At 42.3% G+C, this 27,721-nt stretch overlaps 1 protein-coding gene across 4 annotated transcripts; it reads right to left on the bottom strand.

Moving 5' to 3' along the window:
* Positions 1-554: 554 nt before the first annotated feature.
* ppp2r5ca (protein phosphatase 2, regulatory subunit B', gamma a) lies at positions 555-26,418 on the bottom strand. 4 transcript variants are annotated; one of them, XM_079370320.1, is made up of 16 exons: positions 26,084-26,418; positions 25,909-25,974; positions 24,869-25,019; positions 11,297-11,496; positions 9,293-9,403; positions 8,909-9,001; positions 8,692-8,822; positions 8,517-8,576; positions 8,002-8,110; positions 7,713-7,766; positions 7,325-7,495; positions 7,085-7,212; positions 6,266-6,367; positions 5,993-6,065; positions 4,165-4,281; positions 555-3,416 (listed from the first exon to the last, which is right to left on the bottom strand). In XM_079370320.1, the coding sequence occupies exons 1-16, from the start codon at positions 26,108-26,110 to the stop codon at positions 3,282-3,284; spliced, it is 1,728 nt and encodes a 575-aa protein (XP_079226446.1). In that variant the 5' UTR covers positions 26,111-26,418; the 3' UTR covers positions 555-3,281. The 4 variants fall into 4 exon arrangements, with proteins under 4 accessions (XP_079226446.1, XP_079226443.1, XP_079226444.1 ...); XM_079370317.1 differs by lacking the exons at positions 24,869-25,019; positions 25,909-25,974; positions 26,084-26,418 and adding an exon at positions 18,972-19,210; XM_079370319.1 differs by lacking the exons at positions 24,869-25,019; positions 25,909-25,974; positions 26,084-26,418 and adding an exon at positions 18,972-19,209 and having other exon boundaries at positions 3,291-3,416; positions 4,165-4,246.
* Positions 26,419-27,721: the final 1,303 nt, after the last annotated feature.

Here is a 27,721-nt window from a genome sequence, read left to right as displayed (position 1 = left end):
ACAACACATTGGTTTAAAGCAGGTGTGTTAGAGCAGGGAGACATGTAAAAGTCTGAGGAAGCCGGCCCTCCAGGACTGGAGTTTGACACCTGTGCTCTACAGTATGTGAATGAGTGTGAATAGGATCAATGACTTCTGATGGTCACTTCACACAGCGGCCTCTAACTTCAGTCTGTGAATGTGTCGGTGTGTAATGCGGTGTAAAAGCGCTTTGGGTAGTTTGACGAGAAAAGGACTCGATCAGCTCAAATCGAGTTACTATTAATCTTAATTCAAAGGTATCACAGAGTCAGTCACAATCTGCCCTCCAGTAAAGTAAAGCCAATGGATGCATGGTTGAAAATATATTCAAATAATCTCTTTATTCATTCTATATAGTTGTACACCACTAAAGACAGTGATAGGAGCACACAACGGGCATGAACATTTGTCAGTTATATAGAGGAGGGAGGAAACTTTGCAGGTTTGGATCATAAAAATAAGAACATTTGTCAAAATCCTCTGGTTGCTGCGAGTACATCAAAAACAGGAGAAATAAGACGGTATGTGCCAGATTGACTTCTTTCACTTGCTATTGATGTTTTTATTCTGTACAGAGGGACAATTTGTACAAAATTAATTCTAGATATATAACACTACATGAAACAAGGTAAATCATATATACAATATTAAATGAATCATATAGTACAGGTCACATACAAAAGGACACTTTAAGTTATCATGTTTTGGAAATAATATGTTAAAAATTAAAAGATCTGCAAGGATTCTGCAGAAACGGAACAAGCCAGCGAATCATTTTTAAATCATCTCTTCTTATCGCCGACGACTTGTTGTTCAGCACTAAAAGAAACCTCAAACATCTCTTTGATGGAAACTCATAAAATCCATTAAACATCTCTCCCAGCAAGCAGTACTGTTTTATAATAAATGCAACGACCTCAACGACAGAAATCAGTCAGTTTGGTGAATGGCATTCCTCCAGGGGTAAAAGGTACATGTTTAACATGGTACTTCTAATTTACATTTTTTTTTTTTGCATTCAAGCAAATACAGTATTAATACAGTTAACAAGCCAAGTCACAATGTATTTTATTTGTTTTATTTTCAGCATCTGGCATTTTGTGGCCGTTTGATAACCAGTGTGTTTCAACGTTGGCCACCATGAAAGGCCAGAAAACAAAAGTCAAAAAAAAAAAAAAAAACCTGACATCCAGGCTACGAACCTCCAGAGACAAGACAAAGAAATACGACACGTCAAATATGAAGAAACTAGCAGACCTCCTCAGTTAAAACAATGGTACTGACTGGAAAATATTCTCCTTCCTCACTCACGAGGAGACAATTAACACACTGCGCAAAACTAAACACCTGAAATGAGGAGCAGCAGCAACACAAACATGCTACACCTTTACGTAAAGGATTTTTGGACTCTCTCGTCAGATTCTTGATGTGTTCATCATTTATTATTATAAACGACTGAGGTTACAAGCTCTTAAAAGGTCACAATATTATCCAAGTTTTCAACAAGTTTAAATAAGTGTCAGAGATTCCCACATCCTGCCTGTAAGGTTTTGGGCTCTAAATTCACTCTGATCCAGTAATTGATTATGTCTATCAACACCTATTTCAGCACTGCTCAGAACAGGCCGTTTCTGTGTCTGTAGCTTTAAATATGTAAATGAGTGTTATGACCACACCCCCTCCCTAGAAGGGTTTGGGTTGCTCGGGCTTTCTCGCTCAATGTCCTATTGTTTGCGGTGAGAAGGCAGACTCAGGGCAGAACAAACACCTAGCTGTGGGAGTGTCACCCACCTGGGGGAGGGGCTACTGCCCTTTGTGATGTCATGAAGGGAAAATCTAAAAAAAAAAAAGTGGAGCAGGCAAAAGATGGAGAGGGGGGACTTTCCGCATAATCGTAGACAGATTAGAGAGACAATTTTGTTTTTGAAAAACATTAAAGTGTTCTTAGCATAACATGTGACCTTGAAGTTTGAAAATAAATTAATTTATACTCTTTTAATTAGGAGAATTAAAAAGAAAATGTTTGCTAAATGCCACCAACAAGTGGCATGTGAAGCAGTTAAGACAAGTTTTCTTAAGCTATTCTACTCCACATGATCTAGTTCATGATATATTTACTTTATAAAGATAATCATTTCTATTCATTGGACAATTTATATAAAGTCATACTACACCACTCTCTCTCTTATTGTTTTTGTGCAACTGAAGGTTCTCAAAGCATCAGATAATTATCCTGCAGTTAAAGGTAGCAAATACATGCAGCTTTCAATCACGTTCATCAGAATCCACTAAACTGAACATCAGTAAGTACCATTGTTTGAACTGTATACACATCACTATGGTCTGGGTTGTCAAATATTGCCAATGAACATAGGAAGCAAGCATATCAAAAGAGCGGCATATGGCACCAAACAATAAAATGGAAAGTTTTGGATGTCCACAGGACAACGTCTTCTTTCCTCGCCATCTTTCCTGGACATTGCAAGGCTGAGGACAGGCCTCAGTTTGGTCTGGCGTACTCTAAGCTAAATTTTTAAAAACCCTCAAACACCAGTGAAAAACAAAGGCAAGTGTCCCTGTTAACGTCACACATAGAAACATGACACACAAAAAAACCATAAAGAACACAACGGTCTTGGCACTGACAAGATGTCCGTTAGTTTGAGCAACAATAACAAAAAAAACAAAAAAAAACAAACAAAAAAAAAACAGATTGACAGGAAAGTCTCGTCTTTCATCTTTCACCAACCGGTTCTGTTTTTGTTCCCTTTAACAGAAAAGAAAACCAAGCAGAGACCAAGAGATGATCCTTAGACAGTGAGTCAGTCAGTTCCTATGTTTCCATGTCCAATCCATTGGGAACACGTTTGCAGGAAGGAATGAAGGAACCAGCTTTATGACGCCCGTTCTGCTAGGTTCCACATTTACAGTGAGCGCGCGGGAGGGGGGGGGAACTGATAGGGGGGGATAACTAGAGAACACAAAGCGTGGCAAGAGCTAAGAGACACACGCATACACTCTCACTCGTCTCCAAATAAAGACAAATAAAACCTGAGAAAGCAGAAATCAGAGGGACGGGTGGCAGCAGGAATGAAGGAGAACTGAGGATTGTTGGTAAATTGATGTCGAGTAGGATGGATAGATGGAGAGCCCAGTGTGGATAACCAATCATTCTGGCAACTGGGCAAAGAGGACGTCCGTGTCTCTAGTGAGGGTAAAAGGGGCAGTTGAACCAAAAGAGCCGGCAGGTAACAGGATAACTAGAGTCCGTCGTGGGTGGTCAACATGTCTTCAGCTCTGCGGTGGGACTCCAAGGCTTTTGTGGTGTAGATATCCTGAGGCAACTCAGATTTGCGTCGCACCATAGGCCGCTCTTTCCGATGGTCATGCTGCAACTGAGAGATAAAAGATGAGCTAGGCTTAACAACAAGTCCTCATGTCACCTCTTCTGGTCAAATTATGGCTGCTCTGGTCAGATCATTGAGACAGAGCACAGCGGCTCCTGCAATATTTAATTACATCAAAATCTAATTAACAGAGATTAAAAAAAAAAGAAAGAGTGAAAATACAGTGCACTGAGCTAACAGCATACTTTAAATTAAATGCACAACATTTAATGTCCTGCACTGACTGCATGGAGCCCAAAAGTGTGCAATTTTTCAAAATCATTCACATATCATGAGATAAAAAAAATAAATTTAAAAAACCAGTAAAAATATTTTACACAATTAGGAATCGTGAATAAAATTAAATAAGATATCACTAATTTGATCTTTGTCATACAACATCTATGCCAATCTGCTGTTGCGGCAACCTTAATTGTATTATGTACATATTTATTTCATGATAGCTTAGGTATCTGTATTATGATGAACACGTTAAGGCTCCATACTGCCAAAGAAAGAGAAAGTAAAGAAAGTCATGATTCCATCGTTTAGTCCATGTTTCATCTGAATATATTTTTTTTACAACAGCTTAAAAAAAACAGACACAGTTACAGACTTTAAAGATGATTCAACAGAAAAAATAAACAATTACTATTCATTTAGCTCAGACTAGCTTAGAGAAAGTTGACGTTTATGGATTAGAAGATTTTAATGAAACAGAAAAGATAAACAGAGACCGAGAGAAAGGCAGGTTTACCTGAGTCGCGCCCTCCTCAACTGTCTTTTTTAACCTCTGAACATCTTCTATCAAAGGGATATCCGTCTCCATTGCTACAGGACTATTGAGGTCAGAGGAATCAACATACATAGAGAACTATGTTGAAAACAAAGGGAAACAAAAAACAAGAACACAAAAGGATGGAGAAAAGACTTTCAGTCGCATGCAAATTAGAAGGAATCAGGCTCTGAACTGATGAAGAGGAGCAACTCAGATCTAGTGCAGTTTATCAATCCGACAGGCATTAGATGTGGTGTGTGGGAATCTAAATTAAAGAGAGGACTTCTTGACTGATTTATTACCTTTCAAAGCAATTTGTTCATTAATTATTATGTTAAAGATGGACGCCTAATGACAGACTCTGAACATTAATCATTTAGACACAGAGTGTTTTGTTTCTGCGCCCGATGGAAAGAGGTCGTAGTCCTCAAAGCTGACGGCTCGGGGTCAAAGCTGACCTGTGACTCCTGACTATCCGCTGTCCAATCTCTCCAATAAGAGGCACAAAAGCCCCAAAACAGAACAGAAAAAACATTTATGGCATGTTGTTTCACTTCATTACATAATAAAATAAAGGGGTTTTACACTGACAGGAATAAATAAAATGTTCTTGGCCGTCTGGCTCAGATGAAAATAGATCACTACTGTCTGCACTGTAAACACTGTGTTTGAGTTGAAGCAGGCAGTTAGCTTAGCTCAGCTCTAAAGCTGGGGGTGGGGGGGTGGGGGGGGGGCGTCCAACAGTTACATATTGCACCTTAAAAGCCCAATAACGTTATGTAACATAAAAACAACAGCTGCTGTTCTACAGGGATTTTGACGTCAAAGTATTCATCAACAGGGATGCAGTCACTTCCTGGATTCTCCTCCTGGTTGCTGGGTAACGTTTAAAGTGACAACATGACTCCATAAAGGTGTTACAGTATGATGTAGGGACAGAGACACGCAAGCTATTCCTCATTTTTTGTGCTAATGCTAAGCTAACCAACTGCTATGTGTAGCTTTAAGTTCATAAAATAGAAGCAGTTATCAAGCTCATCCATCTTACGCTCAGAAACTAAGTAGTGTCGTAGTCAAGACCACACTACCCGAGACCAGAGTGCTCCAAGACCGAGTCAAGACCAAGACCAGAAATAAAACTAAAAAAATCATCATCCTCATCATCCGGGGGATGAAAATCAAACAACAAACAAAGGGAAGTTATTTGTTTTTGTGGAAAGGGGCGTTTTCTTTCTAATCACAGTAATGACTTGGAAAAATAGGCCATCAGTGGTGGTCTTCACTGATCTTGATTTAAAATCCGGAGACAATATAAAGAAAAAATGCTTTCCATTCCAAGAAGAGAGCGAGACCTTCAAAAAGTGGTCTCAAGACCTGAACAGATTTCAAGTAGTACAACAAACACAAGTCAGCACATATCCATGGTGTTTCTGTAATACTCTGCTCTGACCTCATGTTGTGTAACAGTTGATGCCCAAATAATCATCAAACAACTTGATCCACTAAAAGATGTCCGACTCGAACCACACACCACAACTAAGCACATTGTTAGAGCAGAGCCACTCATCAAGATCGTTAGCAGCAGTGTAATTTGGAAAAAAACAAACAAACACAATAACTACTAAATGAGAGCATGAACAAAGAGTCTAAGCAAACTTAAATTAAGATATGATGAATAAAAGGAAAATACAATTCAATAAACAAAAGTAAAAAGGCATTCCATTTGTATTAGTTAGAAACACACTCACACTTAAGTTATGAGGGGGGGGAAAGCATGCATCTTTCCAATAACACAAGCAATGCTCACCTGTGGGTTTGACTTGGCAAGGTTCTCGATTTTGACCCAAGCCTCTTCACGTTCTTTTGACTTTGCCTTCTCTCTGTTCGGGACAAAAACGACAAACGTCACGTCATTAATCTGCACCACAGCACGGACGAAATGTGAAACACCGGACAGTTATAACGAGCTGCAAAGTGCGGGGGGAGGTGATTGCAGTTGTGAGTTAAGAAAACGTTGAACAACAACAACAAAAAAAAAAAAAAAGAATAGATTAGTGGGAGAAAGGTTTGAGGGGCTCACTTGTTTTTCTCCGCCCTGAACTGCTGTGTGCAATCATCAAAGAGCTTCTGATTCATCTCCATGAAGAGCTTCAGAGCGTTGTAGATGAGGCCGTGGATGGTCCTGTTAACACACACACACAGCAGACATTTATGAATGTAATCCCACCAATAAGAAGGCCCTTTACTTCAAAGCAGTTTCCCCCTCTCAACTTCAAAATATTTACTCTGCACGGCACACAACTAAATCGCTCGCTCGCTGACGATCGTACTGATTCAATAAACTGTTGTTAAGGACACTTTAACATGTGTAACGTTAAAGGAAGAATGTGCGACTTCTTGATCCACTAGATGTCGCCCTTGAGCACCAGCATGAAATCAAAACAAACTGCTGTTTGGCCACGCCTCCGCTATTCTGAATCCTCCGCTCTCCTCCCAAATCACGTTCACACAAAGGAGTTATCAATAGACTGGCACAGGAATGAGCCCTAAAAAAAAATCACATTTTTTCACTTAACTCTAATAGTCAATGGTGATTTTGAATGGGTTTGTGGTTAGACGCCTGAAATACGGTCTGTGGTTAACACAAGAAACACTCTCCAACACAAAGGATCCCTTCAAGTCTAAATGAAGCAAACAAAAAGGCATGCATCTAAAGGTGAACAGCCATTAATAGACTCTTTATGATAGAGTGAGAGAGGACATTCTGTGACCACACTCAGGTCTCACACACACACACACTCGAGAGTAAGTGCGAGCTATTGTGTCGGACCGGTGTGAAGTTCAGAGCTTATCCGGACATCACAGCGGCGTGTGTCGAAGCTACGTTTGAAGGTCTTACTTGTTCCAGTGGGTCTTAGAGTTGCGGTACAGAGCAGGGAACATGATAGGAAGAATCTTCGCTGCATTGTCGCTGATCAGACTCATGATGTACTCGTTGTTCCAGTAGTACAAGGCTCTCTCTGCCACCTGTAGAAAATACAAACAAGTCAAAAAAGTCAGACATGCACAGAAAAAAAAAAAGAAAAAAAAAAAAAAGAAATCTGGAGTTCTGAAGTTCATTGCGATCACCCTTGGTTACCTGGAAGTGCGGGCTGGACACACACTTGGCTAGCTGTCTGAAAAGAGGCTCCTGTACTTTAACAAACTCGGAGGGCTCGATCACGTCCAGGATCTCCTCCAGCTCGTTGAGGAACATCACTTCCTTGGGACTGTGAGTCTTTGGCCAGTACTTTAGAAGAGCCATTACCACCTGAGCGGGGGAAAAAGATGGAGGCAATGTTTACGAAGGACAACAAGGAGGATAAAGGAGCTTTGGAGGCACAAAGAAACGACCGCTCAATCAAACATCCAGGAATGGAATGAACAGTTTTACAAAACAAGCCTCAGCCGTAAATGTATATTTAAACAGATTTAAACAATTTCAGCTACGGTACAAATGTACATAATACTGGGATTACTCGACATACCGGCTCAGTTAGAGTGCTGTCCTTTTCTAAAAACTGCACCACACAGTAGGCCAGCTGCAAAGCACAGAGACAAATACAATCGTTAAAGTGTCAGAAATATTTCAATTTACGCACAAGCTAAGTACAGACGGGGGACTCGAGGTGCCTCGGGGACTGACTGGAACTAGCCAAGCCACTATTCTACATAACCTGCAGAATGACCCGCTGCTCTCGTGTACAAGCAGAAGATCGTGCTAGTAACAGGTTTGAACAAGGTTTAAAACTTCATTTTGCGTTTGGACAAACGTACCTGTGGATGGTAGACACTGAGTGATTTGACTTTGTGCAAAGGCAATAAAACCTTCAACAGGAAAATCTTGTGCTCTTCTTTGAGTGGTAAGGCAAATCCATTTATAATGCTGAAAGAAAAAAAAAAAAAAAACGCATGAAGATTGAGAACAGCTGAAGCTGTGACGAGTGGGGATTTTAAGGCCTGAACACTTAAGTTCAGTTCAGAGATCACGAATCGCTATTAAATACATTCTTTGTTGCATGTTTGAACTTCCTTCATTTTGCATTCACAGAAAAAAATCTTCGAATTGCCCTCCTGGGGACAAATACAGTTTTTTGGATTAAATTCGGCCCTGCTTTTATTTTGAAATACAGTCATGCTATCCAGGTAGATCGATGTTTACAACATAAAAAAAAACATTAAAAAAAGGAACTCGTTAATGCTAACAGCCTGATTCTCGTCACGGTTTGCTTCTTTGCGTATTGAGGGTTCGGCCCAGATACGCTTAGCTAACGCTTAGCTAACATTCGTACCTTCCAAGTATTTCCAGTAGTTCTGCTATACCATTATGGTGCTCTGTCTCATAGATAAACCTGCAAGAACAAACAGGGACAGCGTCAACATTCCTGCCTTGTATAAACTGAAGGACAAATAATTCATCTGTGGACCGTCTGTCTCTCTACACACATTTAACAAGACTGCACTTACCTATAGAAAATGTTATTAATCTGTTTTCTGATGTATGCTCGGAGCCCAAGGAACTTTCCATAGATCCTGTGGAGGGTGGTTTTTAGGAAGTCTCTCTCTCTGGGATCTTCACTGTCAAATAGATCTAGGAGCTGCACGGAGGAGAGGTGAAATGACTTCATCATGTCAGTTTGCTCTGCGATCATCATACAGGTGTGCAAACGTCTTCTTTTCCTACCTGCATTACAAATTTCTGGTCGATGTATTTCTTCGCTATGTTGGGCTGAAAGTCGGGTGATTCTAAAAACCTAAGGAAAAATTCATAGACGAGCTGCAAGAAACAAGAACAACAACAGGAATGAAAACATTTTATGAGAGGCAGAACTTTCAACTGATTTTTTTTAGATCTAATTATTGTCCTTTATTCTTCGTCGAAGTGAGGGCTACACTTTGAAAAATACGTCTTTGTGCAGTTGTGCATGGGTTACTGTTCAGCTCTGTATCAACATGCATCGTCCATATTTTGAGGATTTCACCGACAATCACATCTAAGTCAAATGTAATGTTTTGCATAACAGCGACTTGGATGCTTTCGCTGTTTGCAGATGATTTTAAGTCCAACCTGGAGGTGTGGCCATGCAGCTTCGAGCGTGGGCTCATCTTCCTCTGGATCGAACTCCGCTCCGGTGGGGTTGGACGATGGAGGCAATGTCCTGAACATGTTCACTGCAAACTGCAAGAAGACAGAGGAGAATGACACCATGAGTGTTTATTCCACCAGCGGGATGCTCTTTCAGCTAACTTCCTTCTTTTCTTTTGATAACCCAGAGTCACAGTTCATGTTGTGACCGCCAACAAAATGCCAAAAGCTCTTCCTCAGATCTGCTTACAGGTTGGGAAAACACACAGTTGGTACTTGACTTCCTGATTGAAGTTTACATTCACAACACGAGGTTAAACCAACATAGTGTCATGCATCTTGACCATCAACTATTTCCTGCGTTCTTCTTTTAAACCAAACACGGTCAAAGCAGTTGAAGCAGAGCGTGTGTGTGATGAGGTCCATGTTTCACCCTTTGAAGTGTGCGTAACGGTTGATTCCAAGTCGTTCAGCTCATTTATTCAGCTGCTCGCTCATGTGTTCTCAGATCAGCTCGACAGGGTGGCAGTAGCTCAATCTGGAGGGACTGCAGGGGAGCCCAGTTCAAGTCCCAGTGCCGTCCAAATCTGGAAATTGGTCAGGTTGCTAGAGAGGTGCCAGGTCACTTCCCCCAGGAGCCAGGGGACCTCCCCCCAGGAGGAGCGCTCGCTGTGAGCAGCCCCTGTATTTTAGCCCGCAGTATGCGTGTAGCATGTCTCAATAACAGAGTATTAAAATGGACTTTCCCCTCGTGTGATTAATAAAGTATATCTTCTTCTTCGAGATACTTGTTCACATTTTCTTCTCATGTTTGATATTACTCTCTTTGTATCATCTTAGGTATTCCAAAATAACTTTTCCTTTGAGGTTAATGTTAACTTTGTCCTTGCAACTAGCCTCCGAGGGGTTTGGTCCACAATAATCCAAGTGTGCTGTGTTTCTGGTCTCTCTCGCAGCGTCAACTGACTCCCCTGTGGGCTTCTTTTCCCTGCTCGGCCGATCATGGGACAGTGCAGGTGGCCTACTAAAACACTGGGAGCCTTGTGTGAAAAGACAGGCTACAAGGTAGAGGGATCGCCTGTGCTGTGCCGTGCTTCAGCACTTGACATGCTGTGAAAATGACTTTGAATTAACTCCACAATGGAGCCTTTAAAAAGGCAACGTCATGAGTGAGATTATAGCTCCTCTTCTGCTGGCTTTGATGGCGAAGAGAGGAGTTTAGTTTAAGAGGTGAAGGCAGACTTGTTTATGTTTATAGCTCCATTTTTCGTGTGTATCTGAACACAACAGGATGGGGAATTTATCATCATGACAACTTCCTCTTTGGTTCTCTGTTGATACATTTTACTTGTAAATCCCCCACTTCAAACACATCACTGTCATTTCTGCTGAAAATGAAACAATAATTACATCCCCTTTTCCAGTAAAATGACTCATTTATAACACCACAGCTTCATGTAGAGATTATGATTTGAATCAGTTGGCAGGCTGTATAATGAGCCTGGTTCAGTACATACTCATCCTGTCTAAAATGTGTTGGATGAAGGCTTCTTTTTAAATCCTTATTCATGCAGCAGTAGCTCTGTAGGGACTTGGGTTGGGAGCCGGAGTATCGATTGGTTCAAGTCTCAGTCAGACCAACTCTGGAAATTGGTCGTGCAGCTGGAAAGGTTCCAGTTCCCCTAATGAGCTCTGCCGAGGTGCCATTAAGCAAGGCCCCAAACACCCCCCCCCCCCCCCCCCCCCCCGCCAAACCTTGTGTTTTCCCCCTCCATTCTTTATTACCAACTCTATTCTTTAAAGGAGACTGAAAAAGTACTTTTGAAAAACAGGTTGTTTGAAATTCACACCTTAAGACAACCAGCTGCTTCACCCCTTGAAAAAGAAATGTTCTATTTAAATTCAATGATACACATTATTTATGCATTTATTTTTTTCACCAAACTTCCCCACCTTCAGCTTTAACCACCTCACACGTGTACTGACCATGTGCACCACCTCAGGGTAGATGGGCTCTGTGATGACATTCCTGTTGTGGGTGATGTACTCCACCATCTCGCTCAGCGCCGCCCGCTTCACTTCCTTCCATTTCAGGTCGCTCAGCGGGTCGGACAGAAAGTCGAAAAGGACACAGCACTGTCGCAGCTTCTGGATGAAGAGCTTCTCCTGCTCTGCGGGGGCCACATCTGAGGAGACAAATTGGAGTGAAGTGAAATGGGTGAAGCACAGAGAGAGGCAGCAAAGCGGGGACGGATTAGAGCGAGTTCAGAATATAGGACAATGGAGCCATGTCAAAGGGTGAGGACTGTCAGTTAAAACAGCGATGACATACATAAAGACATCGGAGGCAGCAAGAGAGAAATGAAAAGTGGCAAATGAGTCATGGAGTCTGAAGTGCATTTAGAGGTATGCTAAGATAGGCAAGGCCCCGATTAACATGAAAGGTTAAAAAGGCAAGAAAGAGAGGGAGACCAGGATGAAGGATTTGAGAAGTAGGTTATCGGTCACAGTTTAGCCATTTGACACTCACGCTGAGAGGGAAAAAAGATATTTATATAAAAGGAAACGCAGCTATTTAAGTCTGTCATCGGCGGTTTGAGGAGTTCCTGTTTCGCTTCATTTCCACCGAAGCACTCAAGAAGAGCCGAGGCTCGTAAACCAACGATCTCTGCCGGAGTCGTCGCTTCACACATGACACCACAAAGAGGAAACAGCCCTTTGGACGACACTAAATTCCTACCTGCTGATGTGGTAAAACAACACATAGACACACCATAATTCTGTTGTTATGGAACATAAACTGTGCTGTAACTTGTTTTTTATCCAGTTTGGTTTTCATGATCGATATGCCACAGTTCATATCAGAATAGATTCAGCCTCAAAACATTCAGCTGTTTTAAATGCAGGTGAACCCTGAGAGTTAGATGATGAGATAAACGCTGAACCTGTCCTTCACATATGAAGTCATACACAGCAGGCATTTATCACAGCTTAGGATAAGACCAGCAAAAAGGTGGAAACGGCTAGCAGACTGATGAGCCAGCCGCTTGAATTTCCCAAGGTCAATAAAGTATCTATCTATCCAGCTATCTATAATATTGGGCCGATACTATCATATCAGGGGACAAATGTTTTCAGGTAATTTGACCTCAGACATGCACCAATATCACTAGATTTGAGTTTCATTGTGTTACACTCACTGTTCTCTTTGTGGCTGTCACCAGCAGGGGGCGCTGTATGGATCACAACAAGCATCATCACTACCAACAGTGTAAAACTGTGATGCACGTACATGCCCATGTACACAAGTGTTTGAAAACTGCATTGAAGGTATCAACACTATAAATGTCACAAATCTGTCTCTACAGATCAAAGATTGAACTAAGAAAGATATCGGCCGATATATCCGATCAGTTTTTTTTCCTTATCCCCAATATCGGTATTTGTGTCAGTGGGGTCCTACTTTTAAATGATTTCAAGCTGCTGAACTCTGGAGCCGGTACCAACCTCATTTCTCTTGTTCCATCTGCACAGAATCAAACGTGTTTATAAAGTGATATCCTGAATAAAATATCAGATTGGAAATTGTTCTCTTATTTTTCTATCCGGACATCGTACATCATGTCTGTACGTTTGTCACAGCATGATCCCAACTACAGCTGGGATTAAAACAAAAAAAAGCCACATGTATAATGTCAGCATGCCCGTGCAGTACACTCAGGTGTGCCAACAGAAGCAGCTGCATGCGATGTTGAGAAGAGACATCAAACTGCTCTCATCTGGTCGAGAGTGATTTAAAGTGCACAAACAAAAACTGAATTAAATACTGTAAATTTGTCAGTCCCGTATTTATGCTTCTATAGTAGCACAGTAATCTCCTCCGACACACGTCGTGTCGTGCCTACAGTTTCATTTGATGCATTTCCATAAGCAGAATGTTCTCTGATAAACACACATAAAGTCAAATTGATTTCCAGTGATTGTAAAAATCAAAGCAGTTTCAGAGAGGCGTGAGGTAGTGCAAGCAGGGACGTGCATGTAACGAAAATGTTCATGTATAATGAAATGTAGAAAGCACATACAGTGTTGTGAAGCCAATAAAAGCAGCATTTTTCTATACCCTGTGATTACTCATCAGTTAAGGGTGTGGTGTTAACAAAGGGCAGGCGCTAAGGCTCCAAGGCTGTCTGCACACGAGGATGTGGACGCCATCGGGTGACTCAAATAAAGTCAGATCCATGGCACATGTTTACATCAAAAGGACACAAAAGAGATACATCTTACTGCTCTCATATTACTGTTAGCCTTTAGGCTGTACACTTCCAATTACTGAGATGAGACAAATGGTGGTTAGTGAATACAGTGCAGTTTAAAAAACTAACCATAGAATGAATATAGAAATGTATGTAAAGCTACTTTATTATTAATTCTCTAAGTGTTGCTGCTTTCCATTTGATTGTAACTATTCCTTATGTCAGCAAAGTAGAAAACAATGATTTCTCGATTCAGCCATGAACAAGAACATTATGAAGAAAAAATAAAAAAAGCAGCGCAGGGAAAAATGTCATACTTGAAAATGTCAAACTTGAAGGATGCAAACTGAATCCTTCCTCCAATGCAAAGAATGTACACAGGCTCACCAAGGCCAGAAAAGGGCGCGTGCACACACACACAAACACACACACACACACACACACACACACACACACTGTACAGTCTTGCAAACAGGCAGATTCTAGGTAAGAGGAGAGTGATGCTATTCAGACATTATGGAGACTTGGCTCACACACAGGCAGACAGTCACACACTAACACACTTCTGCAGTGTCAGCTTCAAGTTTTTTGCCAATTTGTCTTGATGACAGTGAGTTGAGAATTCCAGGGGACAGAGGGTAAGTGTGTAAGCGGCCATTATCGGCCATATACAAGAAGACCTGACAGTGAAAAAGCACTGTGACTGTCCCATGTTAAAATGAGGAACAAATATGAAAGTTGGCTCATGAGCTAAACAGTTTCTATTATTTTACAACTCCAAAGTCCCTTCAGAAGACGTTCAGTCCAAAGCGACGCGCATCAGAGTGAAAGTGCAGCACAAGCAAACAAGAGTAAGAGCCAACAAACAGCTTTAAGTCTGATCAGACATCTGTGCTGACAGGCAGAGCACAGGATGTATAGAACAAAAAAAAAAAAAAAGTTGACTTGCTATTTGGGATGTTTTGACACATCCTGCTTGGCATTTTGTCTTTGTTGTGATTTCAGTTTGAATAGAACGGTTTTCTTAAACCACATTTTCCTCACACTCTTCTTCTGCCGCCATCTTGCTAGCTTAACTGACAATCACCACCCACCTTGACAGTTCAATCTGAGGGAAGCTAACAGCTAGCTTGTGCTTTATCTGATTGACAATATGCTGTAAAATTCACGGCCCATGTTTGCCCTGCTTCATTAAAATAAAATAAAAAATACATGCCTTTTTTTTCTATCACTATATTGGCAGAAATTTATCTGAGGGGAGCTGTGAGCTAGCTTGAGCTTCCTCTGATTGACTCTTAATGGTGTGAAAGTTTGGCCATGATGCCCATCAAACCAATGGGTGAAATTTGCACAAGCTGAGAAAGAAAGAATTAATGTTTTACTCTGATAAATCTCCACATTTGCAAGTATTCAAAGTGTTTCATGCACTAGCAACTTATTGGGCCAGTTGGTAGTCGGTCGTATCTCAACCGGAGTCGGGGGTTCGACACGTGTCCTTGGACAGAAGACACCCTAAGTTGTTCCTTCTGATTAACCGACGGTGTATAAATGTGTACGGGTAGTTACTTCTGATGGTTACTGTACATGGTGAGAAAAGTGCTTTACAAGCTCAAGTCCATTTACTCAATGCTCATCACGATAACCATGAAACTACTATTGATTGCACAGCTATACAAACTGCTGATGCATGATGTAAATGCTAATTAACACGCAGCCCGACTGTCACCACGGGATAACATTAAAGCCACTTTTTAGCCCGTTTAATTACATCGACTGTAACACACAAAGACGAGCTGAAAAACAGCGATCCAAGTATCACAGTGTTTTAGTTCAAATGTTGTCCCTAGCATAGACAACATCTCATTGAAATAACTAACATTAGCTCTGCATGGCTGCATCGACAGGTCGGGAATTTATCTTTCATATTTTTTTTCTTTTTTGTATTGTCTTTATGATTTATGAAAAGGCCCGGCTGATGTTTTTAAAATGGCCTGATTGGTTAGCAAAGGTGATATTAAAGATAAGGGAGAGATTGAATTACTGTCATTGTGTCGCTAATCGTAGCCAATAGAAATGTCTTTAAAGTGAACACTGCACATGTCAGTATGAGCCCTTTAAAGTCATGAGGTGCTCCCCAGAGGAAACTTGAACAAGAGTGAAAACTTAACTCTGTTAGCAGCTCTCTCTCTCTCTCTCTCTCTCTCTCCCCCTCCCTCCCCCTGGCATAAGCTTTGTGCCGTTTACAAAGTTTGCAATCTGCGCTGGTTGCACAGGGACGTGAAGCTGGACTGGAATGTGTTGCCATGCTTCGCACCCCTGACTGTGTCAGACTGTCGTTGCTCCTATTACATAAGTCCGTCTGCTTGCGTTATAAAGTTTCTGTACACTCCGAAAATACCCAGCAGCTCGTTGTGTAACAGATAAAGGCCCTCTGTTGTGATCCTAAAAAAAATGATGTTAACCACAATGTGACCTCTATTAATGTAGCCAACAGAAGCCTTAGGAGGGAAAGAAGAAAACACAAGTGCCGTGTCTTGAGGAGAATAGAGAAACGATTTGTCTGAATGTCCGCGTGTTCAAAACACAGATAACAAATTATTAGAAGTTAAATGTCATCGGAGCTACAGTTTCTATTTTTTCGCTTTAAACGGCTTGAATAAACAGCCAGTATTCTGCAGTTAGCCTGCGTTATCGACAGGAGATTATGATCAATGTAAACATTGACTGATTCCTATTTATAGCGACCTACAGGGACAGTGTGTTACCGCTCTGAAGGGGCCTAATCAACTTGGTCGGCCACGTTCAGTCATTGAAGCAGTGAACGGCTTAGACCGAGTACAATTAATGGATCAAACCCGTGTGATGTTTTTTTTTGGGGGGGGGGGGGGGGGGGGGGGGGGGGAATTAAAGGTATGCATCATCACAACACTTGAGACACATTCATGGCTGCAATTTAGATTCTCCCTCGTGACTAATGATGGTGAAGAGTGGTTTGCAGTGCGCGTCGGTAAGGTGAGTCGTGCATCTTAAATGTGAGAACATCGAAGACTCAGAGACACCTTTACAAGCGTCTCTGGTGAGACACGTTCTGTCTCCTGCAACTCCCGATAACACAAACAGGAACCTGGAGGTTTCCATGTTAGGCACCCTAACATGGACCCCGAGGAGTCCTGCGTATGTAGACATTCTGATACAGCAGGTGGCAGTATGCAAGTCGTTGGTTTACAAAGCTGACAAAAAGCAAAAAGAAGAAGCAACCATGGCAACGACAACAGCGACTCTCTTCCTACTTTCACAACTACCTTGCCGGTCAGAGGATGAAACAGGCCCGTGCTGTGCGGATACAACGTTTAGTATCACGGCCCGTCAAATATTTCTCGACCCCAGATCTCTGCTTAAAATAAACATCTGAATCATATTCAGTTATTGGATGTTTACCAAGCGGTCCACTTCCTTATTAGAGCCCGGTTGCATTTGCATCTCATGCAGATCATGCCCGAGTACACGTGAAACACGCCCAAGACCACCTCTTCAAGCAGAGCTGTGCACGGTACATTTGTGGTCAATTGAACTTTTGGGGTCGAGCGCACTCAGACCCAGGCGCCTAACGTCAAACAACACAGAGGAAATGTCTGCATCTATTACCAATAACCGGGTTTTTATAGATATAGAAAAACAAAAAACATTACAGCTGGTCTACACTTTAAAACCTGAAGTGTCCCACCACACTCCTGTACGAGAGTTGCTCAGATATCGACCCGAGGATCGTCCTCCAGTGTGTTATAAGGTAAGCTCTGGGAGCTGTATGAGCAGAGAAGTATAGGTTTTAGATTCAGTATGGGTGAAGAAAACTAAATATCTGAACATCAGTGTCCTACATATTAGGGCCCGGCCGATACAGGACTTTTGATATTGTGGAGAGAAAAAAAATAAATAATAATCACACTATTGACATCTTTCTTAGATCTACGTTCGATCTGTAGAGATAGATAAACAGATCTGTGTTGATCCATCAAATGCAGTTATCAAACACTGATGTACAATAAAGAACAGATGGTCCCTCAGCTGGAAAGCAGATCATGCTCCAGAAAGCACATCAAAGAGAACTATTAGTTCAATACAATGAAAAATCTAATTCAATATTTGACTGGTGAATAAATAACGTAATATCGGCCATAGTCACTGGAGAAGCTAATATCAACCAATAATATGAGCTGGCAGGTTAACAGGTCTACGATATACACACATCGAGGTGTATCTGTTTGTAGACACACAAAGTCTCGTGTAAAAAAGGAAGTGAAGGCACACGACAGACGTCACTTCTACACTCGACTGAGACGCAGCTTTAAAAACACAAGACTCTCGGTCTGAACTGGGTTAGGATGACAAAAAAAAAAAAAAAAAAAACGCACAAAGAGAGGAAAGAGGGAGAGAGTCTGATTGTTCCCCATCACTGAGTTGTCATTCAAGGCAGTCTCCTCTGTGGCTCAATAGAGAGTAATCAATAATCGCCCGAGGCTTCATCTAACGCTGGGCTGCACCCGGGTACAGTGGGAACAGGCCGGGCCTTTCAAACATGACTGAGTACATTGTACACACATTAAGAGGCCGAGCCTGGTGTGCTGTAGTCCTAAAACATGGTGACTGTGCTCTGACATCAGCGCAGTGGAGATAGATGGGTTATATTGACAGCGGTGCTTTTGTTGACATGTTTAGTTTCTTATGATTTGTTACCAGAGGAACAGCTCGAGGTACTTTAGCATGCCGCTAACAGCAGGATGAAGGGTGGAGGAGCTGAAGAAGGGGGCTTGCTGCAGAGCTGTGGCTGCCTACAGCCTACACACGATGACCAATGTGAGCCCAGATCAACTGGAGTGTGACAAAAACGCTCGGCTCAGCTGAGGAAGCAAGAAGGAGCGGATTTTTTGCAAAGAGAGTGTTTGATTCCTCTTCAGCTTCCCCCCCCCCCCCCCCCTCAAAGAATTCAAGTGATGTGTGTTGCAAATAACGTGGAAATGCAGGAATACAATCAAACACATGAAAAGTAAGGAGAAGACCCTTCCCTAGGCTATGACCTCACTTCCTTTGACATCACTAGCTTGGCGGGGGGATGGGCAGAGAGAGCAAGCTAGCTAGTAAAACCAGATTTTTATGTAGCTCCCCGTGTCTCACAGTAACCCACACAAGACGCATGAATAACAACAGCCCTGCTCCTCTCTCACACACAAAAGAGCTGCTACCCAACGCACACAGAAACCTATCTCAAACATCTGAATGCTGACTAAACCAAGCAGTAAGCAGTGAAGGGGAACAGGAGCACAGCAACACACAGCTCCCTCCCTCTCTCTCTCTCTCTCCCTCTCTAATTCCCCAGGACAATACAGGAAGAATAATTTGTCCGTACATACCTCTGAAGTGCATAAGAGCCACCGGCTGGAAAGGCCCGTTGGAGTTAGGTGCATCAACAACCATCCTGTCTCCAGATTTATTGCATGTCAACATCTAAACCTCAACCAGGAAGGCGATCAACTCAGGGCGAGAGGCCAGCCTCCATTTTAGCACAAAAGCAGATCAGAAAATGAAGCTCTCTGCTGCTGGAGGGAACTGGCTAGTTCGTGATGTAAGCAGTGAGCGAGGGAGCCGATTGGTTGAGCTGCGGCCGCTCTGGAGCAATGAGGGCAAAGGCTGTTGGGAGAGAGGGAGAGTGATTGGATGAGGGGGGTGAATGTGGGAGGGACATACGTTGGAATTTTTTTGGTCAGGCTCCTCCTCTCTCACTCACTCACTCACTGGCTCTGTGGTGAAGGCAGGCCCTGCAACAGATCTCAGATCAGACTGACTTTAAGTCTTTTGCACAGTTTAGCCATTAGCAGGGCTAAAGAATAATCTGACTTCAGATAAGCAGCTGGAAATAACTTACTGAGTGTTCTTAGAGAGAGAGAGAGAGAGAGAGAGAGAGAGAGGCTCTGGATGACTCCTCATAGTCTTTCACGGGTTCCTCCTGTCATCTCTGTTCGGTTCTTTATCGCAGCAGAGGAGGAGGAGGAAAGGGTCAGAGGGGCCAGAAAATCCTCGGATTTAACAAGGAGCAGAAGGAATCAAGTAGGAACCACGAGGGGCCGAGGACGGGACTATTGAACACTTAAAGTGCAGAACTCTTCAACAAAGTTTAAAACACTGAGATGATGAACACGTGGTGCAGCGTCACGCCGGATAACACAGCTTAATATGAAAACACATATCTGATTAGAGTGAGTCCAGTAAGATATGATAACCAGATGTGACGAAAGGTGATTTTACACTTACTTTCCATAAAGAAAATTTCAACCACCCTCCTCAGTGACTTTGCACGTGTATAGCATTAAGTGGAAAATGAGCTTTGAACAAAATACACTTAATCAGGGGTTAAAGCCAGAGATATTAAAATGCAAAGATTCCAAATGCAGGACCCTACATTTTAAACATTTTGAAGTCTTGCTGAGTTATGAAAGTTATCTGTATAAAATATGAGTAGCATGCATGTTCAGTGATATAGGGTGAAGTTTATGTGGAGGGCTGCATGTGAAGGCAGAAGGTTCCCGGTTTAAAGCCCGTTGTGTGTGAAGCTCACGTGCTCCCCGTGCACTCGATGTTCCCTCTGGGTTCTCCCGCTTCCTCCCACATGCTCATAAGGTAAATCAGTGTCTCTAAAGTGTCCGGAGGTGTATGTGTGACTGCTCATTAGTCTCCACGTGTTAACCCTGTGATTGACTTGGTGACCAGTCGCTTTCTCGCCCAATGACAGCTGGGATCCCCCCCCCCCCCCCCCCACCCCATGACCCCGCACTGAACAAGTGGTAAAGCTAATGTATGGATGTTAGCTTAGACTTAGTCACATTTCTAAATAATGACTTCAAGAGCCGAGGCACCAAAACAAATCTGACTGCATAATCTGCATGTCATGTTTGTGTAATGAATCGGCTTTTCTCGTGTTTCATGTGACTCTTTGGAGGACACGCCAAGTGAAAACCACATTCACACCACAAGACCAAACCAAAGTTTCATAACAGTGGGATACTACACAATTTTCACACTCGTTTCACAGTCATTTCGTACCCAAAGGATGCTGCTGTTCTCCAGCAGTGAGCCACAATTATCGACTTTTTCAACAGTCTGTGTGACATTTGTCATATCACCGAGTAGACACTAAATCACTTTATTATTCTAAATGAAACATCAACTTTGGTTTATTTAGACACAGAAATACGTGTGTGACTATTAACCACTTCTTTCTTTCAGTGTTCTCTCTACTCTAACTTCTCACAGTCTACCTTAAAGGAGCCATATGTAAGATATCTCCTGAACTAAATGATAACCTGACCTGTCAACAATGCAGCAGCCAGTGTGTCCTCCTTCTAACTTTAGATTATTGTACTGAATGGTTTATTTTTGTTTTGACCAGAGAAGGTAGGCGGTTTGAAGGAAACCCCAGAAGGACGTTTTGGACACCCCCACAGTTTGCCAGGTGAACATTAACACAGGCAGGTGTTGCAGCTAAAAAGCCTCTGCATGTTTCTAATAAACTCCACGATTAGAAACATGCTCAAACTAGGATCAATGTTGGAGATGCTTTTGAAAATCAGAGAGAGGTCAGAACACAGAAAGGTTTCAATACTGATGCAGAGCTGGCTAAACGCTGAAGCTTCAGTGTCCGTGACACGGCAACCTATAAACCCATAAATCAACTCTCGGGAGGTAAACTATGTTTCAGAGTTACATATTGTTCCTTTCATGCTGAGAAAAAGGATCACAGGTTATCTTTGATCCTTTTGGCTTCCACCTGTTTAAAACAATACAACATGTGAATCACTGATAGTCTCATCTACTCAAGGTTTAAATGACCCAAAGAGAGAGAGATAACTCAAGATGCCTTTCTGTCTCTTCCAAACAGACAGAGAACAGAGGGAGGGACATTCACACATATACAGTAGATGTTTCGGTATAGAAAGGCTACAAATGTATTTGGGCATTGGCAATGTATACTGGATGGCAAGGACTTAGATTTTTGTTGCCGTGGGAACAAAAAAAGTTAGCAATATTGTTCAGTTTTCCAAAGTACAATATCGAAGTTTAAACATCAGGTCGTGTGACAGCCCTCCGTCATACAAACAACACAGAGGAGTGTTCAGATGGTGACAAGAAGACAAGGCACAAGAGAAGAGGGAGAAGTGTATTGGGCAGCAGTTCTCATGGAGGGGCCAAAGCCTCTCTGAGAGGTGCCATTACATTCCAACACCATGACAACGGGCGGCGGTATTTTCTGGAAACTGTCACTTACATCCTACTGGTTGGACGGGCTGGTTAGGCATGTGTTCAGGTTCAGAACGACACCAGGACACCTGCTGGGTTTGTATTAACACACTGTTTAAAAGTCCAATAAAGACAAGATAAGATCATACTTTATGAACGTGAGGAACACCACCATGTTTTGGGTTTCAGTCTTTTCCAGGCATTTATTGACACCAAGTATCAGAGCCAGCACTGTTTGGTTTAAGTGTCTAATGAAAAATTAAATATATGTGTAAACATACACTGAAGCTTGAACATGTTTTACTTTAACGCTGGCTGCTTCAGCCCAGGAAACAAAACAGAACAACCACATTTCCATTTTCAGCCAGCAGAGGGCAGCACATGCTGGTTACATTACCGCATGTGCAACACAAGCCCATCACTGAATGTTTTACAAACACTAGGAACAACAACAGACAGCTTATCCTTCTCCATCAAACACGGACCGCTGCCCTGGTGACAACGTTTTTAACTCACAAGCAGCTAAGACCCCATCAACTGTACGCACTCCATACAAAACACTGGAACGATGAAATGTCTGATCCATAACAGAGATATGGGACTTTTCATTTGTTACTGTTATGCAGACATTTATAGACCCACTTTTTTTTTTCTCCCTTCTCCCACAAGCACACACTCAGCGAGAGAGGGAGGAAGGGAGCGAGAGAGAGAGAGAGAGAGAGAGAGAATGAAAGAGAGTACAAAAAGAGCCGGGGGAATAAAATGTCTGAATATAAAAAAGGACAGCTCCTTAAGCTAAAAGCAAAAAATCCATTTGCAATCATCCTCATGACTTCTTTTGTCTTTGTTCTGATTCAGCTTGTTTTGACATTTTTTCAATATTTTAGACTAGTTTCTCATAGGTTTTTTAAAAATATTTTTACAAAGCACCATAGCGACAGTTCTTTAATTTAGAATTGTATACAGGTGTTGCAAAAGAAAGAAAAAGGTCGGACTTGTTTTGAATACTTAAAGACATGAATAAAACGTGCAAAATAAAGCTTTTGCCACTTTATGGTTGCCCTATATTAAACATCTACATTAAAGCTCCTGTAGGGAGTTTTTTTTAGCTGCTTATGAAACAGAAACTGACTGAAATGAATACTGAGGAATATTTATGACAGCAGGATGAGGTTGTTCATCAGAAAGCATTGATCGCACTAAACCAGACAAAATGTGCAAAGTGATAAGAAGTATCACTTTGTCCACAGGAGTCGCCACAATAGACTCAAACCAAGAGTTCCTCACAGGAGCTTTAAGTGTGTTCCTGGTGAGCGGTGATTCAAGTCACAGACTGTCCATATAGCATGCTACACAAGTGAGCATCAGCTCCAAAATCAGCTTGATTCTATTGTTTCCTATTGAAGTTTCACAGCGATGCAAAAAAAAATATCTACCTAAGAGTAAAAATAAAGTAACCTGAACCTGATTCTCTGTTCTTCTCTGCGGCTCTCGTAGATGGACAAGGAATGAGGAAGGAAGGAGGCTTTGCAAGGTGCCAGCCAACAGAGCTTGTTAGCTTGTTTTACACAGTGGAGATAGTGCTGCATTAATTGAACCCATATCTGTGCTAAAGTGGGTTAAACTGGGTTTGAAATACGATTCTCCCACGACTTATTTTACAAAATAAGAATGTAGACAAACTATGACTGAAAAAGAGTCCTGTAAATGTTTTCATGAAAACAGTAATGTACCTAATAATCTCTTTGGCGCTCGTTTGGGCGAGCGATGCTGCAAACCTGCTTGTTAGTATTGTTTGGCCTCCGCAGCTGCCATGATGACACCTGCTGGTTAAAACCGCCCGCCTCTGCTGTACAGCTGCTGACGCTTCCCGACGTTACTGCCATACCGATGCAAATCTAGACACCTTTGAATCGATTTTAAACTGCCTCACGATTAATCTTTACATCCCTAATCAACACCGACAGAAAAAAAATGTTCGGCTCAGTGTGAGATGTTCGATGGCGAGCCTCCGATTTTTGTGGTTTGACACAGGAGCTCGTCTATGAGAAGCACGACACAAAAAAAAATGAAAACGAATTCTCACAGCAAAGAAGTAAATATTTAAGAGATACAGTGTAGAGAACGAGCGCGTGATCATGCATGATGCAACATGATATCCAACGCTCGTGTGCTGTTGGGACACGGTGTCAGGGCTGAACCTGGAGACCAGCGTCTGACTTCCTGCTGCAGAGCCAAAAAAAATCTAGATAATGAATGTGAAACTGAGTCATTCATTATTTAATCATCTGTCACGCATGTCTCTCCCTCAAACCTGCAAATCCTCTGACCTGTGCGCCTCGCACACGTCGGCCCTTCGTGTCACCCGGCTCACCCATCTATGAGAACAAAGCATGGGCCGGGTATAGTTTACAGGAAACCACTTAGGCCAGATCCTGCCTGTAATACTGTGTGTAAACAAAGAAGCCATGAAAGATTGATGTCAGTGTTCAAACCTCAACATCACTGTCTTGTCATAGAATCCCCCTCAGTGGGGTAGCTCTCTAATACAGTCAATCACAACTTGAAATTAGCCGAGAGCATCTCCATACGTTACGTTCAAGGTCTCTTGAAGAGTTGACACTGTATGTTTGATTTGGACCTTTTGTTTTCTCTTCGATCTTACGCAACCCAGACACACACTATCTGTTTTCGTCCAGGGCAGGCTGTAGAGGCACAGCTGATTGCACATCATTTGCATTACAGATAAAGCTGATGGGGCAGTCTGCTGAGCTATAAATTATGTAGTGGGCAAAGACCTCAAGGTTAAAAAGGCCGCTATGAGGATCCACTGAGGCTATGAATTGTTAATACGATTCCATGCGTCCATATAGGCCAAACGTGCAAACTTAGATTAAGATCAGCTCGAGTTTTCCACAACAAAATTAAAGCCCATTTGTGTGTATGATAATGGAGAGGAGGGAAATACTGTGTAGTATACTTCTAAAGGAGGAGCTTTACATTGAGGGAGGCGTACCTGCCAGCGCAGGGAGCTTGTGCAGCTCTCTGTTAGCGCTGAGGGGGAACGAGGAAGTGCTGAACCTCTTCTCCCGCTTCACGGCCGAGTGGGACCCCGGCTGCTTCACCCTCATCAGCTGAGTCGCAGGAGGCACTTTCTTATTGGAGCCCTGCAGAAACAAGAGTCACAGAGGTAGAGTTCCCGTTACTGTAGCTCGGTAGAGCCAGGCGCAAAAGAAAACAGCGCAGGAATCACTTTACTAAAAGAGTTCAATGAAGGAGAGGAGGGGAGGAGAAAGAGGTGAGAGCGCTGCGGTTAAGGGTCAAGTTCTTTTCCGAATCAGATCAGGTGATTCTCTGTGATGCAACCCGATAACAGTCGGCGGTGTACTTATATAATTGAGCATAGATGGAGCTGATAGAGCTGTCAATAAGAACAACACAGCAGGTCCAGCAGTCAATCAATCAGGTCTCTTCCAATCTCAGCGTGCGATACTCCACATCGCTGATGTACGTCAGAAATAATGAGGATTAAAAATAGCCCGGCGACAATGGATCCTCTCAGACTCAGAGGCCAAACGAGGCATGCCGGGGGAGAGCTGGGATTCAAACGCATGTGTAAGAGGAAGTCATAAGATCATGATGTGATGACACACGTCTCCTGTTCGTGAGGACAGAAGTTTAACAAACTAACGAGAGAGTATAGAGAGAACTGAGTCATAGGAAACATCTTTGCAAGTGCAAATCTACTCGACACACTTGCACATTTATGCAACTGAAGCTGTTGCTCTTTACAACTTATATGTATTCCTAAATAAGAAGATTAGGTCACTAAAATGCACTCTAGTGCACTATATTCACACTTGTGCACATTAGTGTTAAAAAAGACCTTTGTTTCTCAATAGCATACGACTTTGTACAATTGAAGGAATGTCAGAGTTCTCACAGTCTTTGCAGCATAGTTACCATGATGTAAACATGTTAGATATGCATTTCTTACTATTCTAAAAAAGAAAGAGAGTCCTAGTGCAGCACAGTGAAAAGTTGAACAATACTTACATCTTGGTCTTCTCCAGGCCCATTTTTACTTCCAGACTTTTTAGATCTCCCTGACTTGGAGGATTCCTACATTGTGAGAAACACACCAAAACTATTTAAAAACCACTAAAATTGTGCAAATAATGTAATTTAAAAATTTTTAAAAAAGCACAATTCGCAGAACAATCCATGTTACCTTTTCTTTCTTGCTCTTGTGAGGCATGCTGAGATGGGAATCCCCCCCCCTCAGTGTCAGGTCGGGTCGTGGTGAAGCTGCGGTCACACAACTGTCAGGACACTCTGGTTAACACGTCTCTGCTGCACTGATGTGGTTTCAGCGTCAGGCCAACCAAAGACCATGTGACTGAGTCCGAGTCCACGCCGCGTGTCATCCTATCTCTGCAGCAGTTACACGCCAAAATAAGTCACGCGTGGTCAGAAAGATAGAGCTCATAATGGAGGAAAAGACCAAGTGGGTTCGCTGTAAATGTCCAACTTACTGCTGCCGAAGCTGCACTTTTCTGGTAACCCGCTGTATCCTTCACCCTGTGAGTGACAGATATGCGTCCATTATAGCCGGCTGTGATACCTGCCGGCCGCCGCAGGGGGGCGCTGTTGTTCTTCATAGGGAGGAGGACAAATGCTGAAGTGGCTGAGGAGGGGTCTTCAGGTCTTCAGGGGGGTTAGAAAGATTCTTAGGGCCCCCCAAAAAATGAGAACATTACTTGTTTTTATTCATATATATTAATAAAGGTAGACTGACTTCTACCTCACTTCCAGTGAGCTGAAAATGTGTCTTCAATTTATTTTCTTGTTTTTTTGGCCAAAAAAATGAACATCCAGACAGCCTGAATGAAAACCTAGAACTTTGACAAAGTGAAGCATGTTTCCCGTCAGGACTTTGGCACCGAGTTTTAGCCTTTAGTACCAAATAGCTGTAAGGATACAATCACATTTAACCTTCCTATTCACACCCAATTCATTAAATCTAATAGTTGTCTTTTTCACGGTTGTCTTGTGTTGTAAGGTTTGACTCAGTCCATGTGGTGGCAGCGTTGCATGCTTTTCTGCGCTGTATAAGGTTTTACCGATGGTTTTCATTTACCTAGAGGCAGGTGGACAACATGTCATCAATCCATTTACAGTCTGCTATAAGAGATTATTAGAAGTAATCTCATATGAAATAAAATCAGCTCTTTTCACTCAAATTCAGGGAAATTAGAAATGATTATTTAATTCTTAACAACCTTCATGAGATGCATCTTGGATCTCTTCACCTTAAACTGTCCAGTAGTTTGAACTCCCCCTTTAATCCAGAGAGTTTAAACTACACAGATTAGCTGTCTTTATGTCCCAGCATCCTTGTTTTGGTTTCAGATCGGCAGGGAGAACAACATGTTTTATGCAAACTGATTGGAGAAGAACGTAGATGTTGACATGAGCAATGAATACATGTGTGGGCTACAAACAGAGGAGGATTGTTTTCTATTCTGGCTGTCGATGCAGTACACTGGTGCATATTGATCAGGCTGTGAGAGCGCTGTGTTCCCTGAATCATTGTGTTTCCATCTCTCTCCCTCAATCCACGGCCAGAGCTTCATCATCAGAATGCTGTTATTACTGAGAGATACAGCATCCCCTCATTTCCTGCCTCTGCTACGGCACCGAATGCAACATCATGGGTGTGTGTGTGTGTGTGTGTGTGTGTGTGTGTGTGTGTGTGTGTCACCTCACTGTGTGAAATACTCATTGCAATAAATGAGCATTTCTCTTGTAGCTGGTTTAATGAAGAATATCCATGATAATTATTTTCTACTGTCTTTCAATCAATGAA

This window comes from Symphodus melops (genome assembly GCF_947650265.1).
Source record: "Symphodus melops genome assembly, chromosome: 19".
Taxonomy (NCBI): Eukaryota; Metazoa; Chordata; class Actinopteri; order Labriformes; family Labridae; genus Symphodus; species Symphodus melops.
The sequence above is the reverse complement of the archived record's forward strand: the minus strand, read 5'-3'. Positions and strand labels throughout refer to the sequence as shown.